This window comes from Lepidochelys olivacea (genome assembly GCF_965140295.1).
Source record: "Lepidochelys olivacea isolate rLepOli2 genome assembly, chromosome: 3".
NCBI classification, from domain to species: Eukaryota; Metazoa; Chordata; order Testudines; family Cheloniidae; genus Lepidochelys; species Lepidochelys olivacea.
Window position 1 is genome coordinate 11,934,387 of NC_140413.1, and position 23,981 is coordinate 11,958,367.

The 23,981-nt window shown below is 49.0% G+C and overlaps 1 protein-coding gene across 1 annotated transcript; it reads left to right on the plus strand.

The window, feature by feature from the left end:
- The first annotated feature begins 2,636 nt into the window (after positions 1-2,636).
- MCM3 (minichromosome maintenance complex component 3) lies at positions 2,637-23,872 on the plus strand. Its single transcript, XM_084624663.1, has 17 exons — positions 2,637-2,915; positions 5,303-5,415; positions 6,480-6,688; positions 8,221-8,351; positions 9,247-9,485; positions 9,987-10,095; positions 11,229-11,382; positions 11,481-11,612; positions 12,323-12,531; positions 13,174-13,348; positions 15,034-15,160; positions 15,659-15,809; positions 16,564-16,704; positions 17,956-18,053; positions 18,588-18,682; positions 19,714-19,789; positions 21,913-23,872. The coding sequence occupies exons 1-17, from the start codon at positions 2,835-2,837 to the stop codon at positions 22,109-22,111; spliced, it is 2,439 nt and encodes an 812-aa protein (XP_084480789.1). The 5' UTR covers positions 2,637-2,834; the 3' UTR covers positions 22,112-23,872.
- The last annotated feature ends 109 nt before the right edge of the window (positions 23,873-23,981 follow it).

Here is a 23,981-nt window from a genome sequence, read left to right on the forward strand (position 1 = left end):
TGGCCACTCAGTAACAGATTTAAAGGTGGCAATTTTGCAACAGAAAAGCTTCAAAAACAGACTCCAAAGAGAAACTGCTGAGCTTGAATTAATATGCAAAATATGCAAACCCATTAACTTGGGTTTGAATAGAGACTGGGAGTGGCTAGGTCATTACACATATTGAATCTATTTCCCCATGTTAAGTATCCTCACACCTTCTTGTCAACTGTCTAAATGGGCCATCTTGATTATTACTACAAAAGTTTTTTTTCCTCCTGCTGATAATAGCTCTTCTTAATTAATTAGCTTCTTACTCCACCTTTTCATATTCTCCGTATGTATATATATATATCTTCTTACTCTATGCTCCATTCTATGCATCCCGTGAAGCGGGCTGTAGCTCATGAAAGCTTATGCTCAAATAAATTTATTAGTCTCTAAGGTGCCACAAGTACTCCTGTTCTTTTTGCGGATACAGACTAACACAGCTGCTACTCTGATTCCAAGAGGAGAGGAGAGAGGAATTGGACCCAAGAGATGAGAAGCAAGGAAGGGGCAGAGCTGTACAGTTTCAGTTGCGGAACCAGTAAAAAGGACTACAGGAGTGGGGTGATTATACTTGAGGATTGGGTATCATTCTAATTTAGTAACAATAGCTATTTAGCAGATTTCAGATGTCTAGGTGAAACTGATCCTGATACCTAACCCAGTAAAGAGGAAACAAGACACCTACTTGTTATATACTCTCATTTGGACACACAGACAACGGTTAGCTGTGTTCGATCTGAAGCTGCTTCCCCTAATGGGACTAGATAGGAATGAATGAAGATTTTGATGTAGCATTTTACAGAGCTGATAATATCCTGACTGTTAGCGAGACAAGGAGGATGAGCTAATATCTTTTATTGGACCAACTCCTGTGGTGGAAGTTACAAGCTTTCAAGCTAAGTAGACCTCTTCTTCAGGTCTGGGGAAGCAGAGTATCTGTGCTAAATATTGCAAATAACATGTTGCAATATTTGCAGTGTTGTTGTAGCCTTACTGGTCTCATGATATCAGAGAGACAAGATGAGTGAGTTAACAAGATATTAAAAATAATAAAAGGCATAACTTTACCCACCTTGTCTCTCCACTGTCGTAGATGGGCATTTATTATCATCACAGCTGCCACTACCATTTTGTATTATAGTGGTGCCTAGAAGCCCCAATGAAGTATTGGGGACCCTCTGTGCTCGGTGCAATACACACACAGTGGAAAGATAGTCTTTCTTTCTTTTTTTTTCTTTTGCATCTATTTTTAATTGCAGTGAAACAAGCCTGTTTTTAAAAAAGAGATTCCAATGGGCAGCTTATAAACATAAGTCAGGGAAATTCATTGGGGAAAAACTAGTGGCCTGCTGCTGACAGGTGCTGGGCCTCTGCAATTCCCACTGACATCAGTGCGTAGAATCTCTGAAAATCAGGGCCAAAGTCAGCAGCGTTGCCAACACTTGCTACTTTATTGTGAGCCTTGCTCGTGATAACTCGTGATTTTCTGAAAGCCCTAGCTCCCGGAGTCATGTGAATATGTAAGAATTTCTGTTTCCATTTTAATAATTCGTATGTTTCCATCCCTTGGGGGTTGGGTGGGGTGGAGAAAAGCATGAAAATGTGACCCCCCCAGTTCACACTAAAGGTGAGCAACCTGAAGGCAAATACCACAAACTTTGATTTGTGCTGGAAATGACCCACCTTGATTATCGTGCACATTGTGGGGAGAGTGGTCACTTTGGATAAGCTATTACCAGCAGGAGAGTGAGTTTGTGTGTGTAGTTTTTGAAAAAGGAGGGGGGGGGTTGAGAAAACCTGGATTTGGGCTGGAAATGGCCCAACTTGATTATCATACACATTGTAAGGAGAGTGATCACTTTAGATAAGCTATTACCAGCAGGAGCGTGGGGTGGGAGGAGGTATTGTTTCATGGTCTCTGTGTATATAAAGTCTTCTGCAGTTTCCACAGTATGCATCCGATGAAGTGAGCTGTAGCTCACGAAAGCTCATGCTCAAATAAATTGGTTAGTCTGTAAGGTGCCACAAGTCCTCCTTTTCTTTTTGCGAATACAGACTAACAGGGCTGTTCCTCTGAAACCTTTCCATTTATTATTATTACTAATCTCATGAGTTTGGGGGCCTCACTCCTGGCTTTTGAGTGACAGGGGCTGGGTTAGCAACGTTTCAGTGCCTGATTTGCTGGTTCAGAGAATCCGAACTGATCCAAAAACAGCCAACCCTGATGGACTACATATCCCAGCATGCCCCTGGCCGTAATACACCTCCCAGCATGCAATGTTCTCTCCGACTCAGAGCAGTTCGAAGAAAATACATATCCCAGCATGCCCTAGGGCGGACTAGCGCTCGCACAGCAGAGGCCTCTCACTCGCTCGGGAGAACTCCCCCTCCGGTATACCACGCCCCACAGTTCCACACGCCCTCCCCGGTGATTGGCTGGAGCTGGGATCCAGTCCCATCCTTCCGGTGGGGCTCCTCCCCTCACGCTCGACTATTGGCTGGCGGCGAGCCGGCGCCGTCAGAGGCTGGCCAATGGGAGAAGGCCAGGCTGGGAACCTTTTTGTGACCTTTTCCGTGGCGGGAAAAGGCATCGCGTTTTGGCGCCAGGGGCGGAGCCGGCGGGAGCGCGAGCGCGGCGGGCCCGGCCTGCGCCCCTCCACCCTCTGCTCCGCGGGTTCGCGCCCCTCCCCCCGGCCCCGAGCAGCCTCTGGTCCCGTCCCGCCGCCCCTCGCCCCCGCGCAGCCGGCCCCGAGCGCAGGGAGCCCCGGGCAGGGCGCGCTCCGCGCTCCCCCAGCGCAGGCAGCATGGCGGCCCCCCCGGCGGGGCTGGAGGACGCGGAGCTGCGGGAGGCGCAGCGCGACTACCTCGACTTCCTGGACGACGAGGTGAGGCGGCGGCGGCGGCGGCGGGGGGCCGAAATCCCCGAGCTCCCGGCCCTGCCGCAGAGGGGATGGGGGGGAGGCCGCAGAGGGGTGCTGGGGGGGCCGCAGAGGGGTGCTGGGGGGGAGGGGTGCTGGGGGGAGGGGGAGGCCGCAGAGGGGATGGGGGGGAGGGGTGCTGGGGGGAGGGGGAGGCCGCAGAGGGGTGCTGGGGGGGGAGGAGTGCGGGGGGGAGGCCGCAGAGGGGATGGGGGGGGAGGGGGAGGCCGCAGAGGGGATGGGGGGGAGGGGTGCGGGGGGGGAGGCTGCAGAGGGGATGGGGGGGAGGCCGCAGAGGGGGGATGGGGGGGAGGAGTGCGGGGGGGGGAGGGGGAGGCCGCAGAGGGGATGGGGGGGAGGGGTGCTGGGGGGAGGGGGAGGCCGCAGAGGGGTGCGGGGGGGGGAGGGGAGGGCTGTTCCTGGGTTTCCTGTTTCCTCCTCCAGCCCCACAGGGTGAGCTGTGGGTTCTCAGCTCTCCCCCACCCTGGCCTCTACTGGGTGGAGATCCCCCCCCACCCCCATTACAAACTGCTCCTGTGCTGCCATTCCCAGCTGGAGGAGACATTCTTGTGCTTGCTCTGATTGAGCTAATGTGCTCTAAATAGATTGTAACTCTGGCGGCAGGAGGGTACTAGCCACCTCACGTATGTGCCTGTGCTCTCAGACAGGTACATTCTTTGGGTGGTTAGCCCCTCCTGTGGCTCACACTGGTATGGCTATGCTCTGAGTTTAGTGAGCCAGCTCCATCAGAGCTGGTGTGGGTATGTCTCCACAAGTTGGGAACTGCACCTCCAACTCAAAGTGCAGACGTACCCCAGGGTGGGGAGGGGGATTGAGAGTGCCTCCCTCTATCTGGCCTTTCCCTGTGTCAAGGTTCCTTCCCCACTCTGAACTCTAGGGTACAGATGTGGGGACCTGCATGAAAAACCTCCTAAGCTTATCTTTACCAGCTTAGGTCAAAACTTCCCCAAGGTACAAAATATTCCACCCTTTGTCCTTGGATTGGCCACTACCACCACCAAACTAATACTGGTTACTGGGGAAGAGCTGTTTGGACGAGTCTTTCCCCCCCAAAATACTTCCCAAAACCTTGCACCCCACTTCCTGGACAAGGTTTGGTAAAAAGCCTCACCAATTTGCCTAGGTGACTACAGACCCAGACCCTTGGATATTAAGAACAATGAACAATCCTCCCAACACTTGCACCCCCCCTTTCCTGGGAAATGTTGGATAAAAAGCCTCACCAATTTGCATAGGTGACCACAGACCCAAACCCTTGGATTTGAGAACAATGAAAAAGCATTCAGTTTTCTTACAAGAAGACTTTTAATAAAAATAGAAGTAACTAGAAATAAAGAAATGCCCCCTGTAAAATCAGGATGGTAGATACCTTACAGGGTAATTAGATTCAAAAACATAGAGAACCCCTCTAGGCAAAACCTTAAGTTACAAAAAACATACACAGACAGAAATAGTTATTCTATTCTGCACAGTTCTTTTCTCAGCCATTTAAAGAAATCATAATCTAACACGTACCTAGCTAGATTACTTACTAAAAGTTCTAAGACTACATTCCTGGTCTATCCCAGACAAAGACAGACTATAGACAGACACACAGACCCTTTGTTTCTCTCCCTCCTCCCAGCTTTTGAAAGTATCTTGTCTCCTCATTGGTCATTTTGGTCAGGTGCCAGCGAGGTTACCTTTAGCTTCTTAACCCTTTACAGGTGAGAGGATTTTTCTTCTGGCCAGGAGGGATTTCAAAGGGGTTTACCCTTCCCTTTATATTTATGACATCTGTAAAATCAGGATGGTAAATACCTTACAGGGTAATTAGATTCAAAACATAGAGAATCCCTCTAGGCAAAACCTTAAGTTACAAAAAGACACAAAGACAGGAATATCCATTCCATTCAGCACAGCTATTTTATCAGCCATTTAAACAAAACCAAATCTAATGCATATCTAGCTAGATTAGTTACTAAGTTCTAAGACTCCATTCCTGTTCTGTTCCCGGCAAAAGCATCACACAGACAGACAGAGCCTTTGTTTCTCCCCCCTGCAGCTTTGAAAGTATCTTGTCTCCTCATTGGGCATTTTGGTCAGGTGCCAGCGAGGTTATCCTAGCTTCTTAACCCTTTACAAGTGACAGGGTTTTTCCTCTGGCCAGGAGGGATTTTAAAGGTGTTTACCCTACCCTTCCTATTTATGACACCTTGCAACAAAGAGATTCTGGCATCAATAACAGTTGGGGACTTTCTGAGCCACTAAAGACTCTGGAATCAGATCAAAAGGGCTGCATCTCACTGGCTTAACTTTGTAAAATGGAACCCTTCTCCCATGGCATGTTGCAGGAGGATCAGGGGATTTACCAGAGCAAAGTCCGGGATGTGATCAGTGACAATCAGTATCGTCTGATTGTCAGCATCAATGACCTGCGGAGGAAGAATGAGAAGAGAGCCAACCGGTAAGAGCGGCCTCTGAAGGGACTGGATAAGAGCGGTTAGCAAGATACTTTCCATTCGGCTACTGCATAGCACGCAAGCTTCTGAATGTCCTTAGGTTTTGTGACTGGCATGAGAGGAGAGCCATTACAGTTGTTGCCCTGTTGGCAAACTTTGTAGGCAGGCCAATGGGTTAAGCTATTACTTTCTCTCTTAAGCCCAGTATGCGCTAGAAAAGGTTTGCCTGTGTACTTATACCAGCAAACCATCCTAATGTAGATGCAGCTTACACTGACATCTAAAGTGTTTTTGCCACTATACCTTATAACGGGTCCCTGAGCAACAGAAGATATATCAGCCAAAGCACTTAACCATCTACCATAGGCCATATTAAAATGGTGCCGCCCCCGCCCCCCCCCCCCCAAAAAAAAATACCACGAACAGACTTGCAATACTGGCAAAAGTTTCTTGTGTGGACCTGACCTAAGGTTATGCCTTCACTGCCAAAAAGGGGTGCGTGTGTAGTGTGTTTTTGGTTTTGTTTTTTTTTACTGTGCATTAGCCATCTTGATGTAAAATCACAGGAGATGAGTCACAGGTAGCTTTTATCATGATGTAGTTAGATGATGTCAACGCTATGCTCCCCTCCTGGGTTTGACCTTGGCAAGCAGAAAGCGAATATAAGGGATGGGAACACTTTCAAAAGCACCCAGGTAATTTAGGAATCTAATGGGGTTTAGGGCCAGACTTACACAAATATTTCAGCACCTACAGATAGGCACCTAGTGAGACTTTCAAAACTGCCTCAGTCACTTTGGTTCCTAAATCCCATAGACTTGCGGTGGGGGTTAGGTGCGTAACCTGGTTAGGGACTTAATGTCCATAGCACACTCACTTCTTGACTGAAGTGAATTCTCATGTGAGTGGTGGGGAAATATCTGTTGGTGTTTGCCCAGCTCTGCTATTAACTTGTGAAGGCATTCGGAATTGCCACTGTGTGAAGGAAGGGTCTTCCTGCTGCGGATGTGCTGGCAAGATCCTCTCCTAGCAGCTGAACTGACCAGAGTCCTGCTGCCTTTTGCTACAGGCTCCTGAGCAATGCCTTCGAGGAGCTGGTCGCCTTTCAGCGTGCCTTGAAGGACTTTGTTGCATCCATCGATGCCACGTACGCTAAGCAGTATGAGGAGTTCTACATCGGGCTCGAGGGCAGCTTTGGTTCCAAACATGTGACGCCCCGGACGCTGACATCCTGTTTTCTGGGCTGCGTGGTCTGCGTGGAGGGCATTGTGACAAAATGTGAGTATGGTGTGCGGGGGCTGAGATGTTCCCTCTGAATGCACACGTGGGATTGATAGCTATCTGTAGACGCTAGAGCAGTGGGAACGTCAGGGATGCTCTAGGGTGTAACTAGGAGTCATGGAGTGAAAGGTAGCTGAGAAATTTAGGCTTGTTGTCAGGGAACATGCCCCGAGATCTGTTATTGTGGGATGATCTCCCAGTGGAACAGGTAGAAACCCCACTGCTGAAGCCATGGTGAACAGGAGTGGACTATAAGGTGGATAGAAAGCTGGCTAGATTGTCGGGATCAACGGGTAGTGATCAATGGCTCCATGTCTAGTTGGCAGCAGGTATCAAGCGGAGTTGGTCCTGGGGCTGGTTTTGTTCAAAATCTTCATTAATAATCTGGAGGATGGCATGGACTGCACCCTCAGCAAGTTTGCAGATAACACTAAACTGGGAGGAGTGGTAGATAAGGAGGCTTGGGATAGGATACAGAGGGACCTAGACAAATTAGAGGATTGGGCCAAAAGAAATCTGATGAGGTTCAACAAGGACAAGTGCAGAGTCCTGCACTTAGGGCGGAAGAATCCCATGCACCGCTACAGACTAGGGACCGAATGGTTAGGCAGCAGTTCTGCAGAGAAGGACCTAGGGGTGACAGTGGACGAGAAGCTGGATATGAGTCAACAGTGTACCCTTGTTGCCAAGAAGGCTAATGGCATTTTGGGATGTATAAGTAGGGGCATAGCGAGCAGATCGAGGGACGTGATCGTCCCCCTCTATTCGACATTGGTGAGGCCTCATCTGGAGCACCGTGTCCAGTTTTGGGCCCCACACTACAAGAAGGATGTGGAAAAATTGGAAAGCATCCAGCGGAGGGCAACAAAAATGATTAGGGGACTGGAACACATGAGTTATGAGGAGAGGCTGAGGGAACTGGGATTGTTTAGTCTGCAGAAGAGAAGAATGGGGCGGGGGGGGAGGCGCGGGATCTGATAGGTGCTTTCAACTACCTGAAAGGGGGTTCCAGAGAGGATGGATCTAGACTGTTCTCAGTGGTAGCAGATCTTCCCATCTAGAATTAAACGTACTATTGGGCTAACCAGCTTGCATTGGTTTGCATTGGATGATTTAGTTGGGGATTGGTCCTGCTTTGAGCAGGGGGTTGGACTAGATGACCTCCTGAGGTCCCTTCCAACCCTGATATTCTATGATTCTATGACAGAACAAGGAGTAGTGGTCTCAAGTTGCAGTGGGGGAGGTTTAGGTTGGATATTAGGAACAACTTTTTCACTAAGAGGGTGGTGAAACACTGGAATGCGTTACCTAGGGAGGTGGTAGAATCTCCTTCCTTAGAGGTTTTTAAGGTCAGGCTTGACAAAGCCCTGGCTGGGATGATTTAGTTGGGGATTGGTCCTGCTTTGAGCAGGGGGTTGGACTAGATGACCTCCTGAGGTCCCTTCCAACTGAGATTCTATGAGTGGGGAAGGTCTACAGGGTTTCTTCCCTCCTAACTTTTTCCTCCCACCAAACAAATCTGAATGCAGGCTCTCTGGTACGTCCGAAGATCGTCCGCAGCGTCCATTACTGCCCTGCTACCAAGAAGACCATTGAACGCCGATACACGGACATGACGACTCTCGAAGCTTTTCCATCCAGCTCTGTCTACCCCACTAAGGTGAGCAAACGGAGTCAGCGTCAAATATTTGCCAGAGACCTGGGGAAGGAAGTGACTTGCCCAAGGCCATACAGTAGGCCAGTGGTAGAGCTGGGTATAGATCCCAGGTCTCCTGAGTCCAGTGGACCTCACTGCAGTTGTCCCATATAGCTATTGGGAGCGAGTTACCTCCCTCTGGCTTCATCTGTGGGGCATGCATGTTGATTAAACAACAGTAATGTATCGGCTCTGCTGTAGCAGAGGTGCCGATGTATGTGGAGCCCCTCCTAGCGGCCAGTTGAATGCCCTCCCAAGAAACAGACATCTGCATCGGTTAACACCGTTTCAGTCCTGAAGGCAGCAGCGCAGAGGAGGCAGCTTATGAATTGTTTCGCAGTCTGTGCTGGATTTGATGGAGTTCAAACCTAGGCTCCTGGTGAGACAGAAGCATCTGTTAGTCAGACTGGATCAAACGGTCTGTTAGGCAGAGTGATCACTCGGTCTCTGGAGAACATAGTGGGTAATTGGGCTGCCAGTGACCAAATAACACTCTTCTCACCTGAAGGTCTTGCTTGTGTAACTGCTCTTGCACGGGTGATCTGTGACTGCCTGTCTGGTGTAGCCAGCAGAGCTCTCCATGACTGCTTAGTCTGTCCTAGTGCTTGGGTAGGCCCAAGGGGCTCACGCTAGGTAGTACAGGCTGTTAGTCTGGGAGCTGGAGAGCCTGGATGAACCACAAGGTCTCTGTGTCCAGCAGCCTCAATAAAGAAGCCCCTTGCAGCACAGTCCTGTCTCACTGCTACCACAAGGGACACTCCAGCCTCCCTTCCCTGTGTGGGTGACCCCATCTGATCCCAGAGACTCCTTTGCCATGCTCCTGTGAATGAGGCATCTCATTACTGTGTCGCTCATCCAGGATGAAGAGAACAATCCCCTGGAGACGGAATTTGGCCTCTCTGTCTACAAGGACCATCAAACCATCACCATCCAGGAGATGCCTGAGAAGGCCCCAGCTGGTCAGCTTCCTCGCTCTGTGGACGTTGTTCTGGATGATGACCTGGTGGACAGGGTGAAGCCTGGGGACCGAATCCAGGTTGTTGGAACTTACCGCTGTCTGCCGGGGAAGAAGGGGGGCTACACATCAGGGACATTCAGGTGAGGCACACAGTGTAATCACCTTCCCTTCATATTGCTGCTTTCATCGTGAAAGATCCCAGAATGCTCTACCTTTTATAGGAGGAGCACTTCACTTGCCACTGAGATGCAGCCAGCTCTGGGGTGGGATGTAATAGCTGTTGAACAGCAGCATGGCGTTGTAATTAGGCCAGAACACCGAGTCAAACACCCTGAATCTCTTGGAAGGTTCCATTAGCTCTCTAGTGACTGTGGATGGCCAGGACCAAACAAAGGATAGAGACGTAGTATTGCGGACACAGATGAAAAATGGTCTTATTGCTCAGTTAATTAAGCAGACATGAGGGCATCAGGATACATCGTTTTCTGAGCTTTCCAGAGTCTCCAAGACTCGGCTTGAGGAGTGGACCCTTATGGAAGGACGCTGTGGGTGATTGCTGTAATGGATGTAACCTTGGATGGTTGGGTCTGTCTGCAGGGTTTTTGTGTTCTAGACTTGACCAAGCTCCCTCTCCTTTCCAGAACCATTTTGATCGCCTGCCATGTGAAGCAGATGAGCAAAGAGGTTCGGCCTCTCTACTCTGCCTCTGATGTGGCCAAGATCAAGAGATTTAGCAAAAGTCGCTCAAAGGTATTAAGCTTTATTTTCAAACACACCTTGTAGAAAATTGTATATTAGAAATGGGAACATAAACACTGGTCAGCTAACCCATCCCCATGGCGCAAGGCAGGGTAGCTTGGAATGTTTTCTAGTACTTTGTCCAGCTTTAAATGGCTCTAAAGATATAGCTTCCCCCACTTATCCTGTGCAGGTGTATGGGGGCTCTTACTCAGTCGTCCCTGTATCATTTGCTTAGTTTCTTCTCATCGCTTCGGCCCAGCATAAACAATTTCTTTGCTTCATGTTGATGCTCTTCAGATACTAGCTCAGTGTCTATCTGATCAAACGTCTCTCTTGTGCATGCACTGATCACACTGGAATCCAGTCATGTCTGCTCTTCGCAGAAGTCTTAGGTTTTCTCACTCTCAGACCCTCCCCTTCTCCTTAGCTGATCAAAGTTTGAGCATTGACTCAAAGGATACAAGGTCATATCCTACACTTACCTATTAGAGAAACAAATCAACCCTAATCCATACCCCTCCTCTCTTACTGCAGTGCCTGCAGGTCTTTTCTTAACCAGAGAGTGCCCTCAGATTGACCTTCCCTTCAGAACCATGTCCTGGAGAGATTTCCCAGGCGACCTTGCTCTTAAAGGGGTTGCTGCTTTACCATGAGGGAGGGAACTTGAGCAATGGGCAGGAATGTTAAAGGAAGCTCAGAATCTTTCTTCTGTAAATAACATTGATGTAAGGTCTGGCCCAATGTAAAAAAAACAAAACAAAGAAAAGACCTCCCTTTTTTGCCTCTCAGAGGTGCACCCAGGTTAAAATCGCATTGTAAAAATTCTTCCCCTTAGGTCACTGCTGAAGGGATTTAAAACACCCATTTTTTCTCAGCTGGCTGAGATACAGTGGACTAGTTGAATCAGTGTCTCTCTTTCTAGTTCTCCTGACCTAGCCCCGTGTTGTCGGGGGCTCCTGTCCTGCAGGGGAACGTGCCTGATGTGTAACAGTTGCCAGTGAAAGCCCCTTCCTTTCCTGTTGATTTTAAGCCCACTCATTAGACTAGCAAAGCCTGAACTACCTGATCATGTCCCTTGAAAGGGAAGCCATTCTTGTTGGCTGGATTTTTTTATGTGGTACACTTCGTTTCCTCTGTCTTAGGATGTCTTTGACCAACTCTCGAGGTCTCTGGCCCCCAGTATCCACGGGCATGAGTATATCAAGAAAGCGATTCTCTGCATGCTGCTTGGAGGGGTGGAGAAGGTCCTGGAGAACGGGAGCCGCATCCGAGGAGACATCAACATCTTGCTGATAGGTAGGGTGGAGGGGAGTGGCATTGGGATGCTATGGTGACGGGAGGGCAAAGCCTGTGTGATGGGACACTTCATTATTGCTCGGACTTGTCCTTTCCAGGAGACCCTTCAGTCGCCAAGTCTCAGCTGCTGCGTTACGTGCTCTCCACAGCCCCCCGGGCCATCCCCACCACCGGTAGGGGCTCCTCCGGGGTTGGTTTGACTGCTGCCGTCACCACGGACCAAGAAACCGGTAAGGTTATCGTTGAAGCGCTCTGCTGGCAGAGGATGCTGTGAGGCAGGAAGTAAAGGGAATGGCTTGTAAGATGCGAGGCTGCTGTAACATCTGTCCGCCATCACAGAACCACTTGTTGCTCTTGCTGGAAGCTTTTACATGATGGGAACCTCTTCTCTGGTGCCAGAGCATTGTTGGCGGATGTCCGCTGGGGTGCAGCTTCTTACATCTTCTCAGGCTGCACGTCACTGAGTGGCGCCTGCCCGGGCAGCTAGGTAGATGGCTCTCAGCTCTCCCATATCCTGTGTGGGATCCCAATCGGCAGCAGGAGCTGGTAGCGCCATGTCCCTAAATCACCGCACAGAGCTGCTTGGCCTTCCTGCTGCTGGGAGTACCTGTGCGAGAACTTTGCTTCTTTGAATAGGGTCTGGTTACTTTTCACCCAAGGTGGTCCCATCCCACCCCCAGGTCCTCCCATGCCTCTCTGTCTTGAAGATTCATCTCCCTGACTTTCCCTGCGTTGCCCCCACCACTCTCCGCTGCGGAGAGCTAGGCAGAGCGGTCTCTGAAGCCAGAATTTCACGTACTCCTTGGGCACCAGAGTTTTGGGGATTTGAACCCCAGATGCCGGGGATCTGTCAGATCTCTGTGAATTTCAGAGCGAAGGGGAGGGCTTGGGGATGATGGCCCGTACATAACCCTGGATTACTCCCTGCTCCACCCCGCAGGTGAACGCCGCTTGGAAGCTGGAGCCATGGTCCTGGCTGACCGGGGCGTGGTCTGCATTGATGAGTTCGACAAGATGTCAGACATCGACCGCACGGCCATCCATGAGGTGATGGAGCAGGGCCGCGTGACCATTGCCAAGGCAGGCATCCATGCCAGGCTCAACGCCCGCTGCAGTGTGCTGGCTGCAGCCAATCCTGTCTACGGCAGGGTGAGTCAGGGCGAGTGCTGTCGGTGGGGCTCTCTCGGATCAGCTCTTCTCCTAGTAGTTAGAGAGACCGGACCCACCTTCCAGGAGAGGATCATCTGATCTCCTGAGGGGTGAGCAAGAGGCTCGGATAAAAATTCTAGATGGTAAAAACCCTTGATCAAAATAAAAGGGTCCTGGGTAGGTCTCCGTGCAGCTGTGGATGCCAAAAACATATCCTAATGTCCACACTGGGCCCAGACTCTGCCCTCACGTCCAGTGCACCCCATCTTGAAATGAATGAGCTGGAGACTGAACATGGCCTCTAGGCCATTTTCTGGAGCTCAGCTCAAGAGCTGTTAAACTGAGCAATTAAAGCAACATGAGGTTTTCAGCTCTGATCTGGAAAGTGCCTGGCTTGGTGTCGACTCTGGGGGAGGCAGAATGTAAAATGTACCAGTTCCCTTTGTAAATGGGGCAACAAGGCATGGTGAAGCGGAGCAATACTGCTGGGTTTATTTTCCAGGGGCAGCGTTCAGACCAGGATGGTGTGTTAGCACCTTCGTTCTTAAATCCTGTGACACCCAGTCCCTCGAAAAGCCACGATGTCCAAGTGCTTCTGATAGTTTCAGGGTCTCTTGTAACTCATCTCCCTGCTCTTTGCAGTACGATCAGTACAAAACTCCCATGGAGAACATTGGCCTTCAAGACTCCTTGCTGTCCCGATTCGATCTGCTCTTCATCGTCTTGGATCAGATGGACCCGGAGCACGACAGGGAGATCTCGGACCACGTCCTGCGAATGCACCGGTATCGAGGACCTGGCGAGCAGGATGGGGATGGTGAGTTGAGTCTTTTCTCTTTTTTCCCCCCTACCTGCTTTCATCTTGACTCCTTTGTGAAAACATCTGCTCAGTGTGCAGTGGCAGTCCAAGCTAACAATATTATGAATCATTAGGAAAGGGATAGATAATAAGACAGAAAATCATAACGCCACTATGTAAATCGATGGTACGCCCACACCTTGAATACTGTGTGCAGTTCTAGTCGCCCCAGCTCAAAAATGATATATTAGAATTGGAGAAGGTACAGAGACGGGCAGCAAAAATGATGAGGGGCATGGAACAGCTTCCATATGCAGAGAGGTTAAAAAGACTGGGATTTTTCAGCTTGGAAAAGAGACGACTAAGGGGTGATATGATAGAGGTGTATAAAATCATGACTGATGTGGGGAAAATGAATAAAGAAGTGTTGTTTATCCTTTCACATACCACAGGAACCAATGGTCACCCAATGAAAGTATTAGGCAGCAGGTTTAAAACAAAGATAAGGAAGTATTTTTTTCACACAACGCACAGTTAGCCTGCGGAACTCATTGCCAGAGGATGTTGTGAAGGTCAAAAGTATAACTGGGCTCAAAAAAGAGTTGGATATGTTCATGGAGGATAGGTGCATCTCTGGTTATTAGCCAAGAAGGTCAGGGACGTAACCTTATGCTGAGTGTCCCTAGTCCTCTGACTGCCAGAAGCTGGGACTTGACAACAGGGGATGAATCACTTGATAACTGCCCTGTTCTGTTCGTTCCCTCTGAAGCACCTGACACTGGCCGCTGTCGGAAGACAGGCTACTGGGCTTGATGGACCATTGGTCTGACCCAATCCAACTGACCGTGTTTCTTCTCCCTTGCCCAAGACTGTGGGATCCCTCCTACCCACCCCACCCCCAAATTTCTCTAGGCTTTATGTTGCACTCGCCATCTGGGGACCCGTAGTCGTTGGTCAGAAGTTTCTCTTTATTCCTGTGCCCTGAGGGGCTGGACTCTGATCTCCCCCATTGTAGTGCATTGACCGTTAAGCAGACTAGCTCTCGCCCGCCAGTAGCTTGCTGCATGCCTGGTTATCCGAACAGTCGTGGCAAAAGTGGTAGGTGAAAACCAGCAGCAGAATAAACAGCAGGTTGAGCTACTGGGAGTGGCTGAGGTATCTGACTCGGGCAGAGCCATACTAATCTCCAGTGCTCTCCTGCATTGTTCTGTGTCTTGGTTGATTTAGTGACCGGGTGAGCTCAGCTGAGTGATATGCAAAACTCCTGAGGGCTCAAAACCTGCAGCATAATTGGTCTCGAGCTTCTCCTTTCTTAGAGTCTTAAATAAGAGGAAAATCCTATTGGATCTAGTCCATCTCCGGGGTAGGGCCAGTGCAAGATTGTTGTCTGCAGCACGTTCTCCAGTGGCTTGTCCTGTCCAGTTGGGCGTTTCCTCCACTCCCCCTGGAAGGATACTCGGATCTCGCAGGAAATGAGCTTTCCCTGATGTCTAGTCTACAGTTTGCTTTGTTCAGTCGCATCCCATTTTACCTAGTTATACACGCCCTGTTACCACCCTAAACCTTGGCTCTCTCACCTCAGTGCTAGTCAGCTGTAGAGGTTTCTGGGTTGATATCTGTGGCTTAGCCAAGCTACGTATTAGCCTCTCAAGGGTTCGGGCCTGGATGATGCGTAAATCCTGCTCTCCTAATGTCTCCCCCAGCCATGCCCCTGGGCAGCGCAATAGAGATCCTGGCTACGGATGATCCTAATGTGGTGCAGGAGGAGGACCAGGAGCTACAAGTGTATGAAAAACACGACAACCTTCTGCATGGCCCCAAGAGGCACAAGTGAGTGTGTCCCTGTCTGCCCCATCCCTGTAGTGATTCAGTCATGGTTTTTATCTTTGAGGAGGTTCACGGTATGACTGGTTGTAAACTGCTGGGGCTTTGGCACCTAAGCTCCTTTGTGGGCTTGTCAAGGGAGTGGGAGAAATGTCGCCTGCAGCAGCAGTACCTTGCCTTTATATAGTGCCTTTTGTGTGGAAGGATCCCTAGAAGGATCACTAGCCCTCTATGGACAGGTGTCCAGCCCTGGGATGGAACACAGCAGCCGTTCTGCACCTGGCCCATACCACAAGTCTGTAAGAGGATCATGAAGAACATTGTATGTGGCTGAGCATTCCATGCATGTGTATGTTCCACGTACAGCCCGGAGTGTTCCTGTTCTTTGTGTGTTGCTCATGTTGCCAGGGGGACGACTTCCTTTTGGAAGGGAGCGGCACAGTAAAAATGGAGTCTCCTGGTTCCATTCCGTAACTTGTGTATATGTTTGTGTGTCTCTGCCAGAGAGAAGATAGTTAGCATGGAGTTCATGAGAAAATACATCCATGTGGCCAAGATCATCAAGCCGGTGTTGACCCAAGAGTCAGCGAATTACATAGCGGAGGAGTACTCCCGCCTCCGCAGCCAGGACCAGATAAGCTCCGACATTGCCAGGGTGAGCAAATCTTTCCGGGGTGTGGGAGGCAGGAGCAGACAAGGAAAGAGACCAGAATGGGTCAGCTCCATCCTTTTCCCATGGGCCAAGGAAACAGTCACACATCCGGCCCTGAGATGTTCTCTTGTGAGACGCCCACTTAGGGGCATGATGCTCCAGAGAGGTGAACTCCTCTCATTCTCCCAGGCTTTTGCTAATAATTCTCTGGGGGGGGGGGAATGTTGGTCTATTTCCCTTGCCCTAAAGTTGGCTTTCAAGCAGTTGAATTGCAGTTTGGAGCCTGCCAGTGCTTCTCGGAGCAGCACATTTCCAATGCCGATTCCCCGAGATGGGGAGGCGGGGGGTACAGAGGAGGAAATCGCATGCACTTAAGTTTCACATGGTCCTTTCTCCAAAGACACATGCTGAGCCTCAAGCGAAGGCTCACTCTGGCCTAGTACGCTGGGATGCTATGGATCACGTGAGGCTATAGCCCACAGCATATCATGTGCATACTATTCCTGTTCCATGACTGGCACTGTCCCTCAACTCTTTGAGGGGCGTCTTCCACAGGCTTCCTTTGCATCCTAAGACATATGTAGACTACAGCAGCACGTGACTAAGGCTTTCGGGGGTGTGGCCTTGCTCTATCTGTGCTGGGACTCTGCCTGCAGCTGTCCAGCATGGACCATAATGAACATGTGGGCATTGCCGCAACATGGAGCCATTGTCTGATCCCTCAGTTGCTGGACTGTCTTCTCCTCTCCCCTCCCAGACCTCCCCTGTCACGGCCCGTACGCTGGAGACGCTGATCAGGCTTTCCACGGCCCACGCAAAGGCCAGGATGAACAAAACGATCGACCTGCAGGACGCGGAAGCTGCCGTAGAGCTGGTGCAGTTCGCCTACTTCAAAAAGGTGAGAGTGTAGCCAGGGTGCCCGCAGGGCGTGGCAACCACCCAGGACTCCGGCTGCCAAAGGATTAAATTAAAGGGGCAAACCTCCTGTTGGAATTTCCAGGATCTGGCTTTTCTTTGTGTGGCTCTCAGCTGTGGTGCTGGCTGTTGCTGGAGTCCAGGCTGAGTGCTGGGGCTTGGCAGCTGTAGCGCGAGGTAGAAGACTCGCTGCTGCGAGCCACCTTCCAAGACCCCAGCTGCAATGGGCTCCTTGCTGCGTGGTCTAGGAAGCAAGCAATGGCAGTTGCTCTTGGCGGTCTTTAATCTGGGAAGGATTTGGAGTTTTGCTCTTTTTCGTGGCGAGTTGACTTAATCCTGGGTCATGGTGCTTGGAGACTGCAGCAAGAGGTACCATAGGAGTAAGCATTGTAGTAATTTTGGAATCCTGGGTGTCAGGACTCCTGGGTTCTATTTCTGGTTATGCTGCTAACTGTGGGCAGGTGACTCCACCTCTGTGCATGTTTCCCTGTATGAAATGGGCATGATAGGCTACATCTTGGGGTGTTGAGGCTTAATTACGATACCCAACACTCTGAGATCTCCACTGCTGAGTAAAATACTTTCCGTTCCCAGACCACGGCTGTGACTTCTCTGTTGGAGACTCAGCATGTATCAAATAGATTCATAGATATCAAGGTCAGAAGGGACCATTATGATCATCTAGTCTGACCTCCTGCACAATGCAGGCCACAATCTCACCCACCCGCTCCTGCGATAAACCTCTCACCTATGTCTGAGCTATTGAAGTCCTCAAATCATGGTTTAAAGACTTTAAGGAACGGAGAATCCTCCAGCAAGTGACCTGTGGCCCATGCTACAGAGGAAGGCGAAAAATCTCCAGGGCCTCTTCCAATCTGCCCTGGAAGAAAATTCCTTCCCGACACCAAATATGGCGATCAGCTGAACCCTGAGCATATGGGCAAGATTCACCAGACAGATACCCAGGAAAGAATTCTCTGTAGTAACTCAGATCCCATCCCATCATGGGCCGTTGGGCCTATTTACCATGAATATTTAAAAATCAATTAATTGCCAGAATCATATTATCCCATCATACCATCTGCTCCATAAACTTATCAAGTTTAATCTTAAAGCCAGATAGGTCTTTTGCCCCCACTGCTTCCCTTTGAAGGCTATTCCAAAACTTCAGTGCCTGAGGGGTTGACTCTCCTGTTAATCTGCTTGGGTTGGGTTGTTTGGCTCCCTTTTGCAGGTGCTGGAAAAGGAAAAGAAACGCAAGAAGCAGGCGGAGGATGATACAGAGACTGAAGAGGAAGAGGAACCAGAGGGTGGAGAGAGAAAGAAAAAGAGGTGTGTTGGGGGCTGGAGATGCATGTTGGGAGGGAGCACTAGCTGGGACTGGCGAACCCAACTGGATGGGAGAGACTGTGAACTTGACCAGCCGCATCTGTGTGCAGAAACAACTCCAGGAATCGATTTTCTTGGAGAGGTCAGACTGCATTTAACAAAGCTAAATCCCCCGAGGCTGTTGGCTAGAGGGTATTTCACCAACTGTCTGTAGGTTTGGAACCTCTGTCTGGGACTTGGAGGCAGAGGAGAAAGCTTTAGAAAATGTCATGATTTTTGAGGGGTGGAAATCTGAATCTTTTTATAAACTTCCAAATGCTTTGGCCAGCCTCAGGGCTGCTCCTCATTTGTTACCAGAACCAACCCGGGTGTCTTCCTTCAGTGTTTGAAGAGAAGCACTGAGTTCCCCAGCAATCTGCAGGTGGCCCGGCTGTATCCCCGCCCAGTGGTTAGAGGTGTGAAGTGCCTCCCCTGTGGAATTGGAGGTGTATTGCCTAGAGTGGTGAGGAGTGGCAGTAACCTTCTGTTGCCCTGCAGGAGGAAGAAGGCGCACCCTGGGGATCAGGAAGCGAAAGAGGGGGAGTCCTATGACCCCTATGACTTCAGTGACACAGAAGAGGAAATGCCAGAAGGTGAGTGGCTTTCTTTCCCTCTCTTCCTGGATCCTGTGTGCACAAGGGGCTGTAAGTTGCTGTCTCCTGCCTGATGCTGGACTTGAGCATGCTGTGGAAGAGTCCACTGGATGGCATGCTGTGTTTCAAGCTGCCTGCTGACACAGCTTTTGGGGCAACAGATGAACTGAGCTTCTCTCAGACACTGGAAAGTGGGAGCGAGACACCTTGGATGATCAGCTCCAACCCCTGGGGCCAGTGCAGGATTGTTCCCTATAGCCTCTGTCCAGTTGTAGAAAGTGGGCTTCCACCGCTTTGCTTGGGAGACTGGTCCAGGATATAGCAACCTTGCTGTTAGCAAAAGTTTACCGTGGTCATTACACATTGATGTTGCACTCTTGCGGTGCTTTACAAGGGCCCACTTTCAAGGGGCTGTTGTTTTTAGGCAACCAGAGATGAAGACCCTGCTCCCATCTCAAAGAGTGTGCATAGGGCAAGTCTTCCTGGGAGGGAGATGTCTTGGGCTGAGGAACAGTTTATTGGCCATGATGGGCACATGAGTGCTAAAGACCTCCTAAAATCCAAACTGAGTACCAGGATGGTATGCTATAGGTAGCAATGCTGTGTCATCGTCATGCTCCCATTTCCCCAGACATCTGAAAGTAACCACTACAGAAATCAGATACAGCTATGGAAATCACCAGGGTGTACCAGTGGCATTATTCCTTCCATGGCTTTGGTGAGAGAGTGGATATTAATTATTAATTAATTATTATGGTAGCATCCCAGAGTCCCATTGTGCTAGACACTGAATTAACAGTAAGACTAATTAGCCACTGTAAAACTACATGGAAGGAATACTATCCTTGCTCTGGAAAGAAGTTAGTGACAGCGCCATGCTGCAAGATACTGTACAGATACAGGGTAAAACATGGTACTAAACCCCTGGTTGCTGCAGCAGATGCTACTGTATCTTGTGTGCGCGCAGGCATTGGAGGGATGACGTGTAGCTCTTAGTTGCCAGATGTCTCATCTTCGCTTTCTGCTTCCAGTCCAGGCACATACCCCAAAGACCCCTGAACCTGCGGAGACTGGAGGGAGCAAAAAGACCGAGTTGGCTGACTCAAGGTGAGTGGTGGGCTAAAGAAGTTGTGGGGAGTTATGTCATTGGATCTCAAACGGGTCAGCTCTGTGGCTTAGCATCAAATAAACTCTTATCCAGAAACAAAGATGGAAATTCTGGGGGATTCACCACTCTTCCTTTTAAATAAAATACTGAGCCAGCTTGACAATCCTGGAGACTGACGTTCACAAAACAGGTTCAGCCTAATCGGGCAGTATGAGCTGACCCACTCTGTATGGCCTTTCTCCTTGCTTGGGGGAGAAGGAGGGGCAGTCCAGACCTTCCTCTTCCTGCTGAGTGTGTATAGAAAGGCTGCTTTTGATGCAGATACCTAACTAGCCCTGACTCACTTCAAATAGGCATCTGGATGGTAGCAACTCCTGGTCATTACTGGCTTGGGTGGATTTGAGCCAGACCCCATGTAGGTAATAGACTCTTTGCCCTGCTCGCAATATTGAATGTTAATTGGGGGGGTGGGTGGATGGGCTAGGGGCTTATATTGCAGACAGAATTTAGGATAATGTACGTGTCTTCATGGGATTTAACTCCAGCTGGGGGAGCAGACTGGGCGTTGGAAGACGTCCATTCCTTAGAGTAAAGAGAATAAGGAGACCAGCTGTGGCCTTGCAAGTCTCACCTGAGCCTGCGGTTCCAAGTGCCAGGGAAATGTGTGCACTCCACTGGTATCTTGTGCTCAGATATACCCAGAGCACCATGCTTTTTCTGGGCACTAAGTCTGCCTGAGGTGGAAGTTAATTACTATATTATGCATCCGTAGCCCCATCTTGGCTTAAATCCCCTTAGGCCTTATAAACTCAGCAGCGTCGAGCTAGAGCAGTATTTGAATGGAAAACCTCTGGTAAATACCCAGGAAGGGGTATGAGTGACCCATTTAGCATCTCTGATTAGGTACTGAGCCCTTGCCCCACATGGTGCTAAGGGGGGGGACTGTGTTGTTTGAGGTGCATGCTGCCACTTAGGATAGATGTAAGATATGGTCAGGGCTTCTGGTCACGGGAGATCACATGGCACTCTTTATGACAGTTAGGTGCCTGTACCCCTGTGTTCTCAGGTCTCCAGCCATCCTGTGTCTCTGAGCAGGGTCCCATGTCCCACTCCCTTCTAACTGGTGGTTGTAAGACAGCCCAGCTCCTTGCCTTGCACTGTGACAGCTCCAGCCAGCCAGTCTGCCTTAAGGCCAGCATCTGGGCTGTGCGTTGTCACCAAAGACTGTTACAGGTCACCACACAGCTTTGCTAAAGCAAAGTACTTTTATTCTTTGAGTAAAAGCGTTACATAGGAAACGTATCGAATGACAGGTCATACATGCTTACTAAACCTGTCAGAAATCACCCGTCTCCCACATAGGGAGTCTGATTGGCCAACGTGCTTTCCAACCCTTCCATGAGAGTTGTCGCTATCTGTTTGCTGAAGCCTTGGGTCTGCTTATGTATTCCATGTTCATTTTTTCTTGCTTGGGCTTTGGCAAACCCAGTCTGAGCCAAACCACCCCAGAAAATGGTCCTTCTCTGGGAAAGTTTTACAGTCTTAGTGACTTGCCTTAGTCCCCCCACTGTTTTTAGTTCTTGGTGGAGCTGTGGTGACCTTTCCCCCGTGGAGTAGAACACAATCCTGCACAAACCATTCATACATTTAATAGCAGTCACAAGAGTTAGGGGACTTTAACCCCTATGAGCTGACCAGATTCTGAAGTGGGTAAAATACCATCTGCAGTTCAGTTGGGGTATTATTTGCTTCTTGTCTTGAACAGCATTTCCAGGTCGGGTGCAGCAATTCTATCTAGTTTGTAAAGCACTTTGGAATCCTACTGCTTGGAAGGCACTCTGTCAGATAGCTGATACCATTGACCCTGACTCACGTGGTTGGCAGATAAGGCACTAAGGTACTAGTGGCACCTTAGAGACTAACCATTTTCACAGAATCACAGAATATTGATAAGGTGACCCCTTAAAAATTCCCAAGGTAGGTTGCAGGTGCTAGGGTCCTCAATCTTTGATCTCATGCTGGGAACTGTGACACTCTCTCTGGGGAAGAATTAATGGCTGTGAATGAAGAATGATTTGAGTCTAGCTTCTGGTTCTAATTACCTTTCCTCCTGCTTGGCTAGGCTGAAAGCTTTCAAGGCTGGTCTTCTGGAGGTGTTCAGAGCTGCCCATGCGCAGTCGGTGGGTCTGAAGAGCCTGATGGAGTCCATCAACCTGGATAACCCTGACCCCTTCTCGGCAGCTGAAGTCAAGGTGGCATTGGAGCGCATGCAAGACGATAACCAGATCATGATGTCTGATGACATTATCTTCTTAATCTGAGCTTCGGGGTGGGAGATGCCAGGTTCTCATGAATTGGAGTTGGAAACGCTTCTCCTATGAGTCCTTAGGCCCATCCTGAATGCATTACTTGGCAGAACTGAACTTTCTGCCATTTATAGCCCAAGCTGGAATTGGCAAACTCTGCAGCTGTAGCTCTGTACTGTCTCATGGAGTTTGAGAAGAAATAAAGAAGCTGGTTCTTGAAGGCCTGGGGATCCAAAGTCTGTTTTGATTAGTTTGATTCCAAAACCATTGGAGTGTTTTTGTTTTTATGAGTAGCAAAAAGCCCTTAAGTACAAATTACTTGTCTTCTAAATGTGCTTTAGGTGAGTCTCAGCTGTATGCAATCTCTAACGAGCTTCATTCAGGACACAATAGTTGAGGCTGATTTGAGATTTTTATCTCCATGTGGAGAGCTCAGGATACAAGTTTTTGCTGTACACTTTCACGTAGCATAGATTTCTCATTCCGAGGTGGTCCTTTTAAACCCCTCCTCCATTTTTTAAATGTCTGCCTAAAGTGTAATTTTTACTTTTTTTACAATGGCAATGCACAAATTCACCATTTGGTGGCGACAGTTTTATAAATTCTCATACTTTCAGGTTTTTAAATGGGATATTAATATGCACTTAGTCAGGAAAATGACTGTCAAAATGACATTGGGTTCCATAATCTCTAGTGATTCAAGACCTGAATCTGATTCATTTACAAGTCAAGATAATTTGTCCTTTTGCAGCTAAGTATTCAGGGAAACTCAACCTGAGCTGTGATATTCGGACCATTTTGAACAATGATTCTACAACTGGATTTTAATTGATGCTCCCAGGAGTAGGCAGGTTTGACTTGGCAGATGTGATTCAAAGGCTCTTCCTGCTGTGCAATGTTAGACTTGATGGTAGGTAAGAGAAGCCAAGGATGAGTGAATCTCACAGCCCTATCTGGAATTTCAAAACCAGATTGGTGACAGGGTTTGGAAAGGTTAGGAACTGTTGAGCTGGTAACCTGTTTCAATACCAGGGTTCTACATATCAAGGAATTTAAGGCTGCAGAGTTTCTAAGGGATACATGTGGTTCCAGATCTCTGTCCAGAGTTCTCATCCATGTTAATAAGTCTTCCTGTAGAATGAGTAGAACAAGATACATGATACATTGAAAGAACAATGTCTAATTGTTTTAGATGCTTTTGAGCCTAGGTCCCATTAATTTTCAAAGGGATTTAAGCACCAAGTCCCACTTAAAGTTAACAGGACTCAAGCACATATGAAAACTTTACCCAGCAACTCCATAAGTACTGTCAGCTGAATTAGTGCTCATTTCTATCAGTGTTCTCCAGGGGCAAGCAGAGAAGGATGCAAAGTGTTACTAACTCCCTTTTGCCCAGTGATTTGTAAGACTGAAGGTTTGGACTTCTGCATTATATGGTGTAATAGGTTTATACACAGAGAGATGATATTGATAGAAAGCTCTAAAACCATATGCCCAGAGTTGTGTCCGATGACTTGTGTATAATGGAACCTGTCCTGAGTAACTTTCTCATGGTGCCAATGCCTGCCTAGCAGCGTTGGTGCAAGGTCTATCAGAATTGTACTAGTAACTCTCTGTAAAGGGCTCTCAGCAGGAGTGGATGTTGAAAGTGGTCCTTACTGTTTCATTCTCTGTACAGCTAATACTGCTTTTTCCTTTGTGTAATTGGCATCTCAGTCTTGTGTTCAGTGATGGGGATGCTACAATACTTATTCAAATAATAAAATGTCAAGATCATCTGTCTCCAGTGCGGTGCCTTATGTTGCGGATGTTCTGTGGGATTGGACCAGCCCTGACCCAAGCAGAGGTACCATGAAGGTGTAATTTAGCTGTGAAGCAGTTGGGG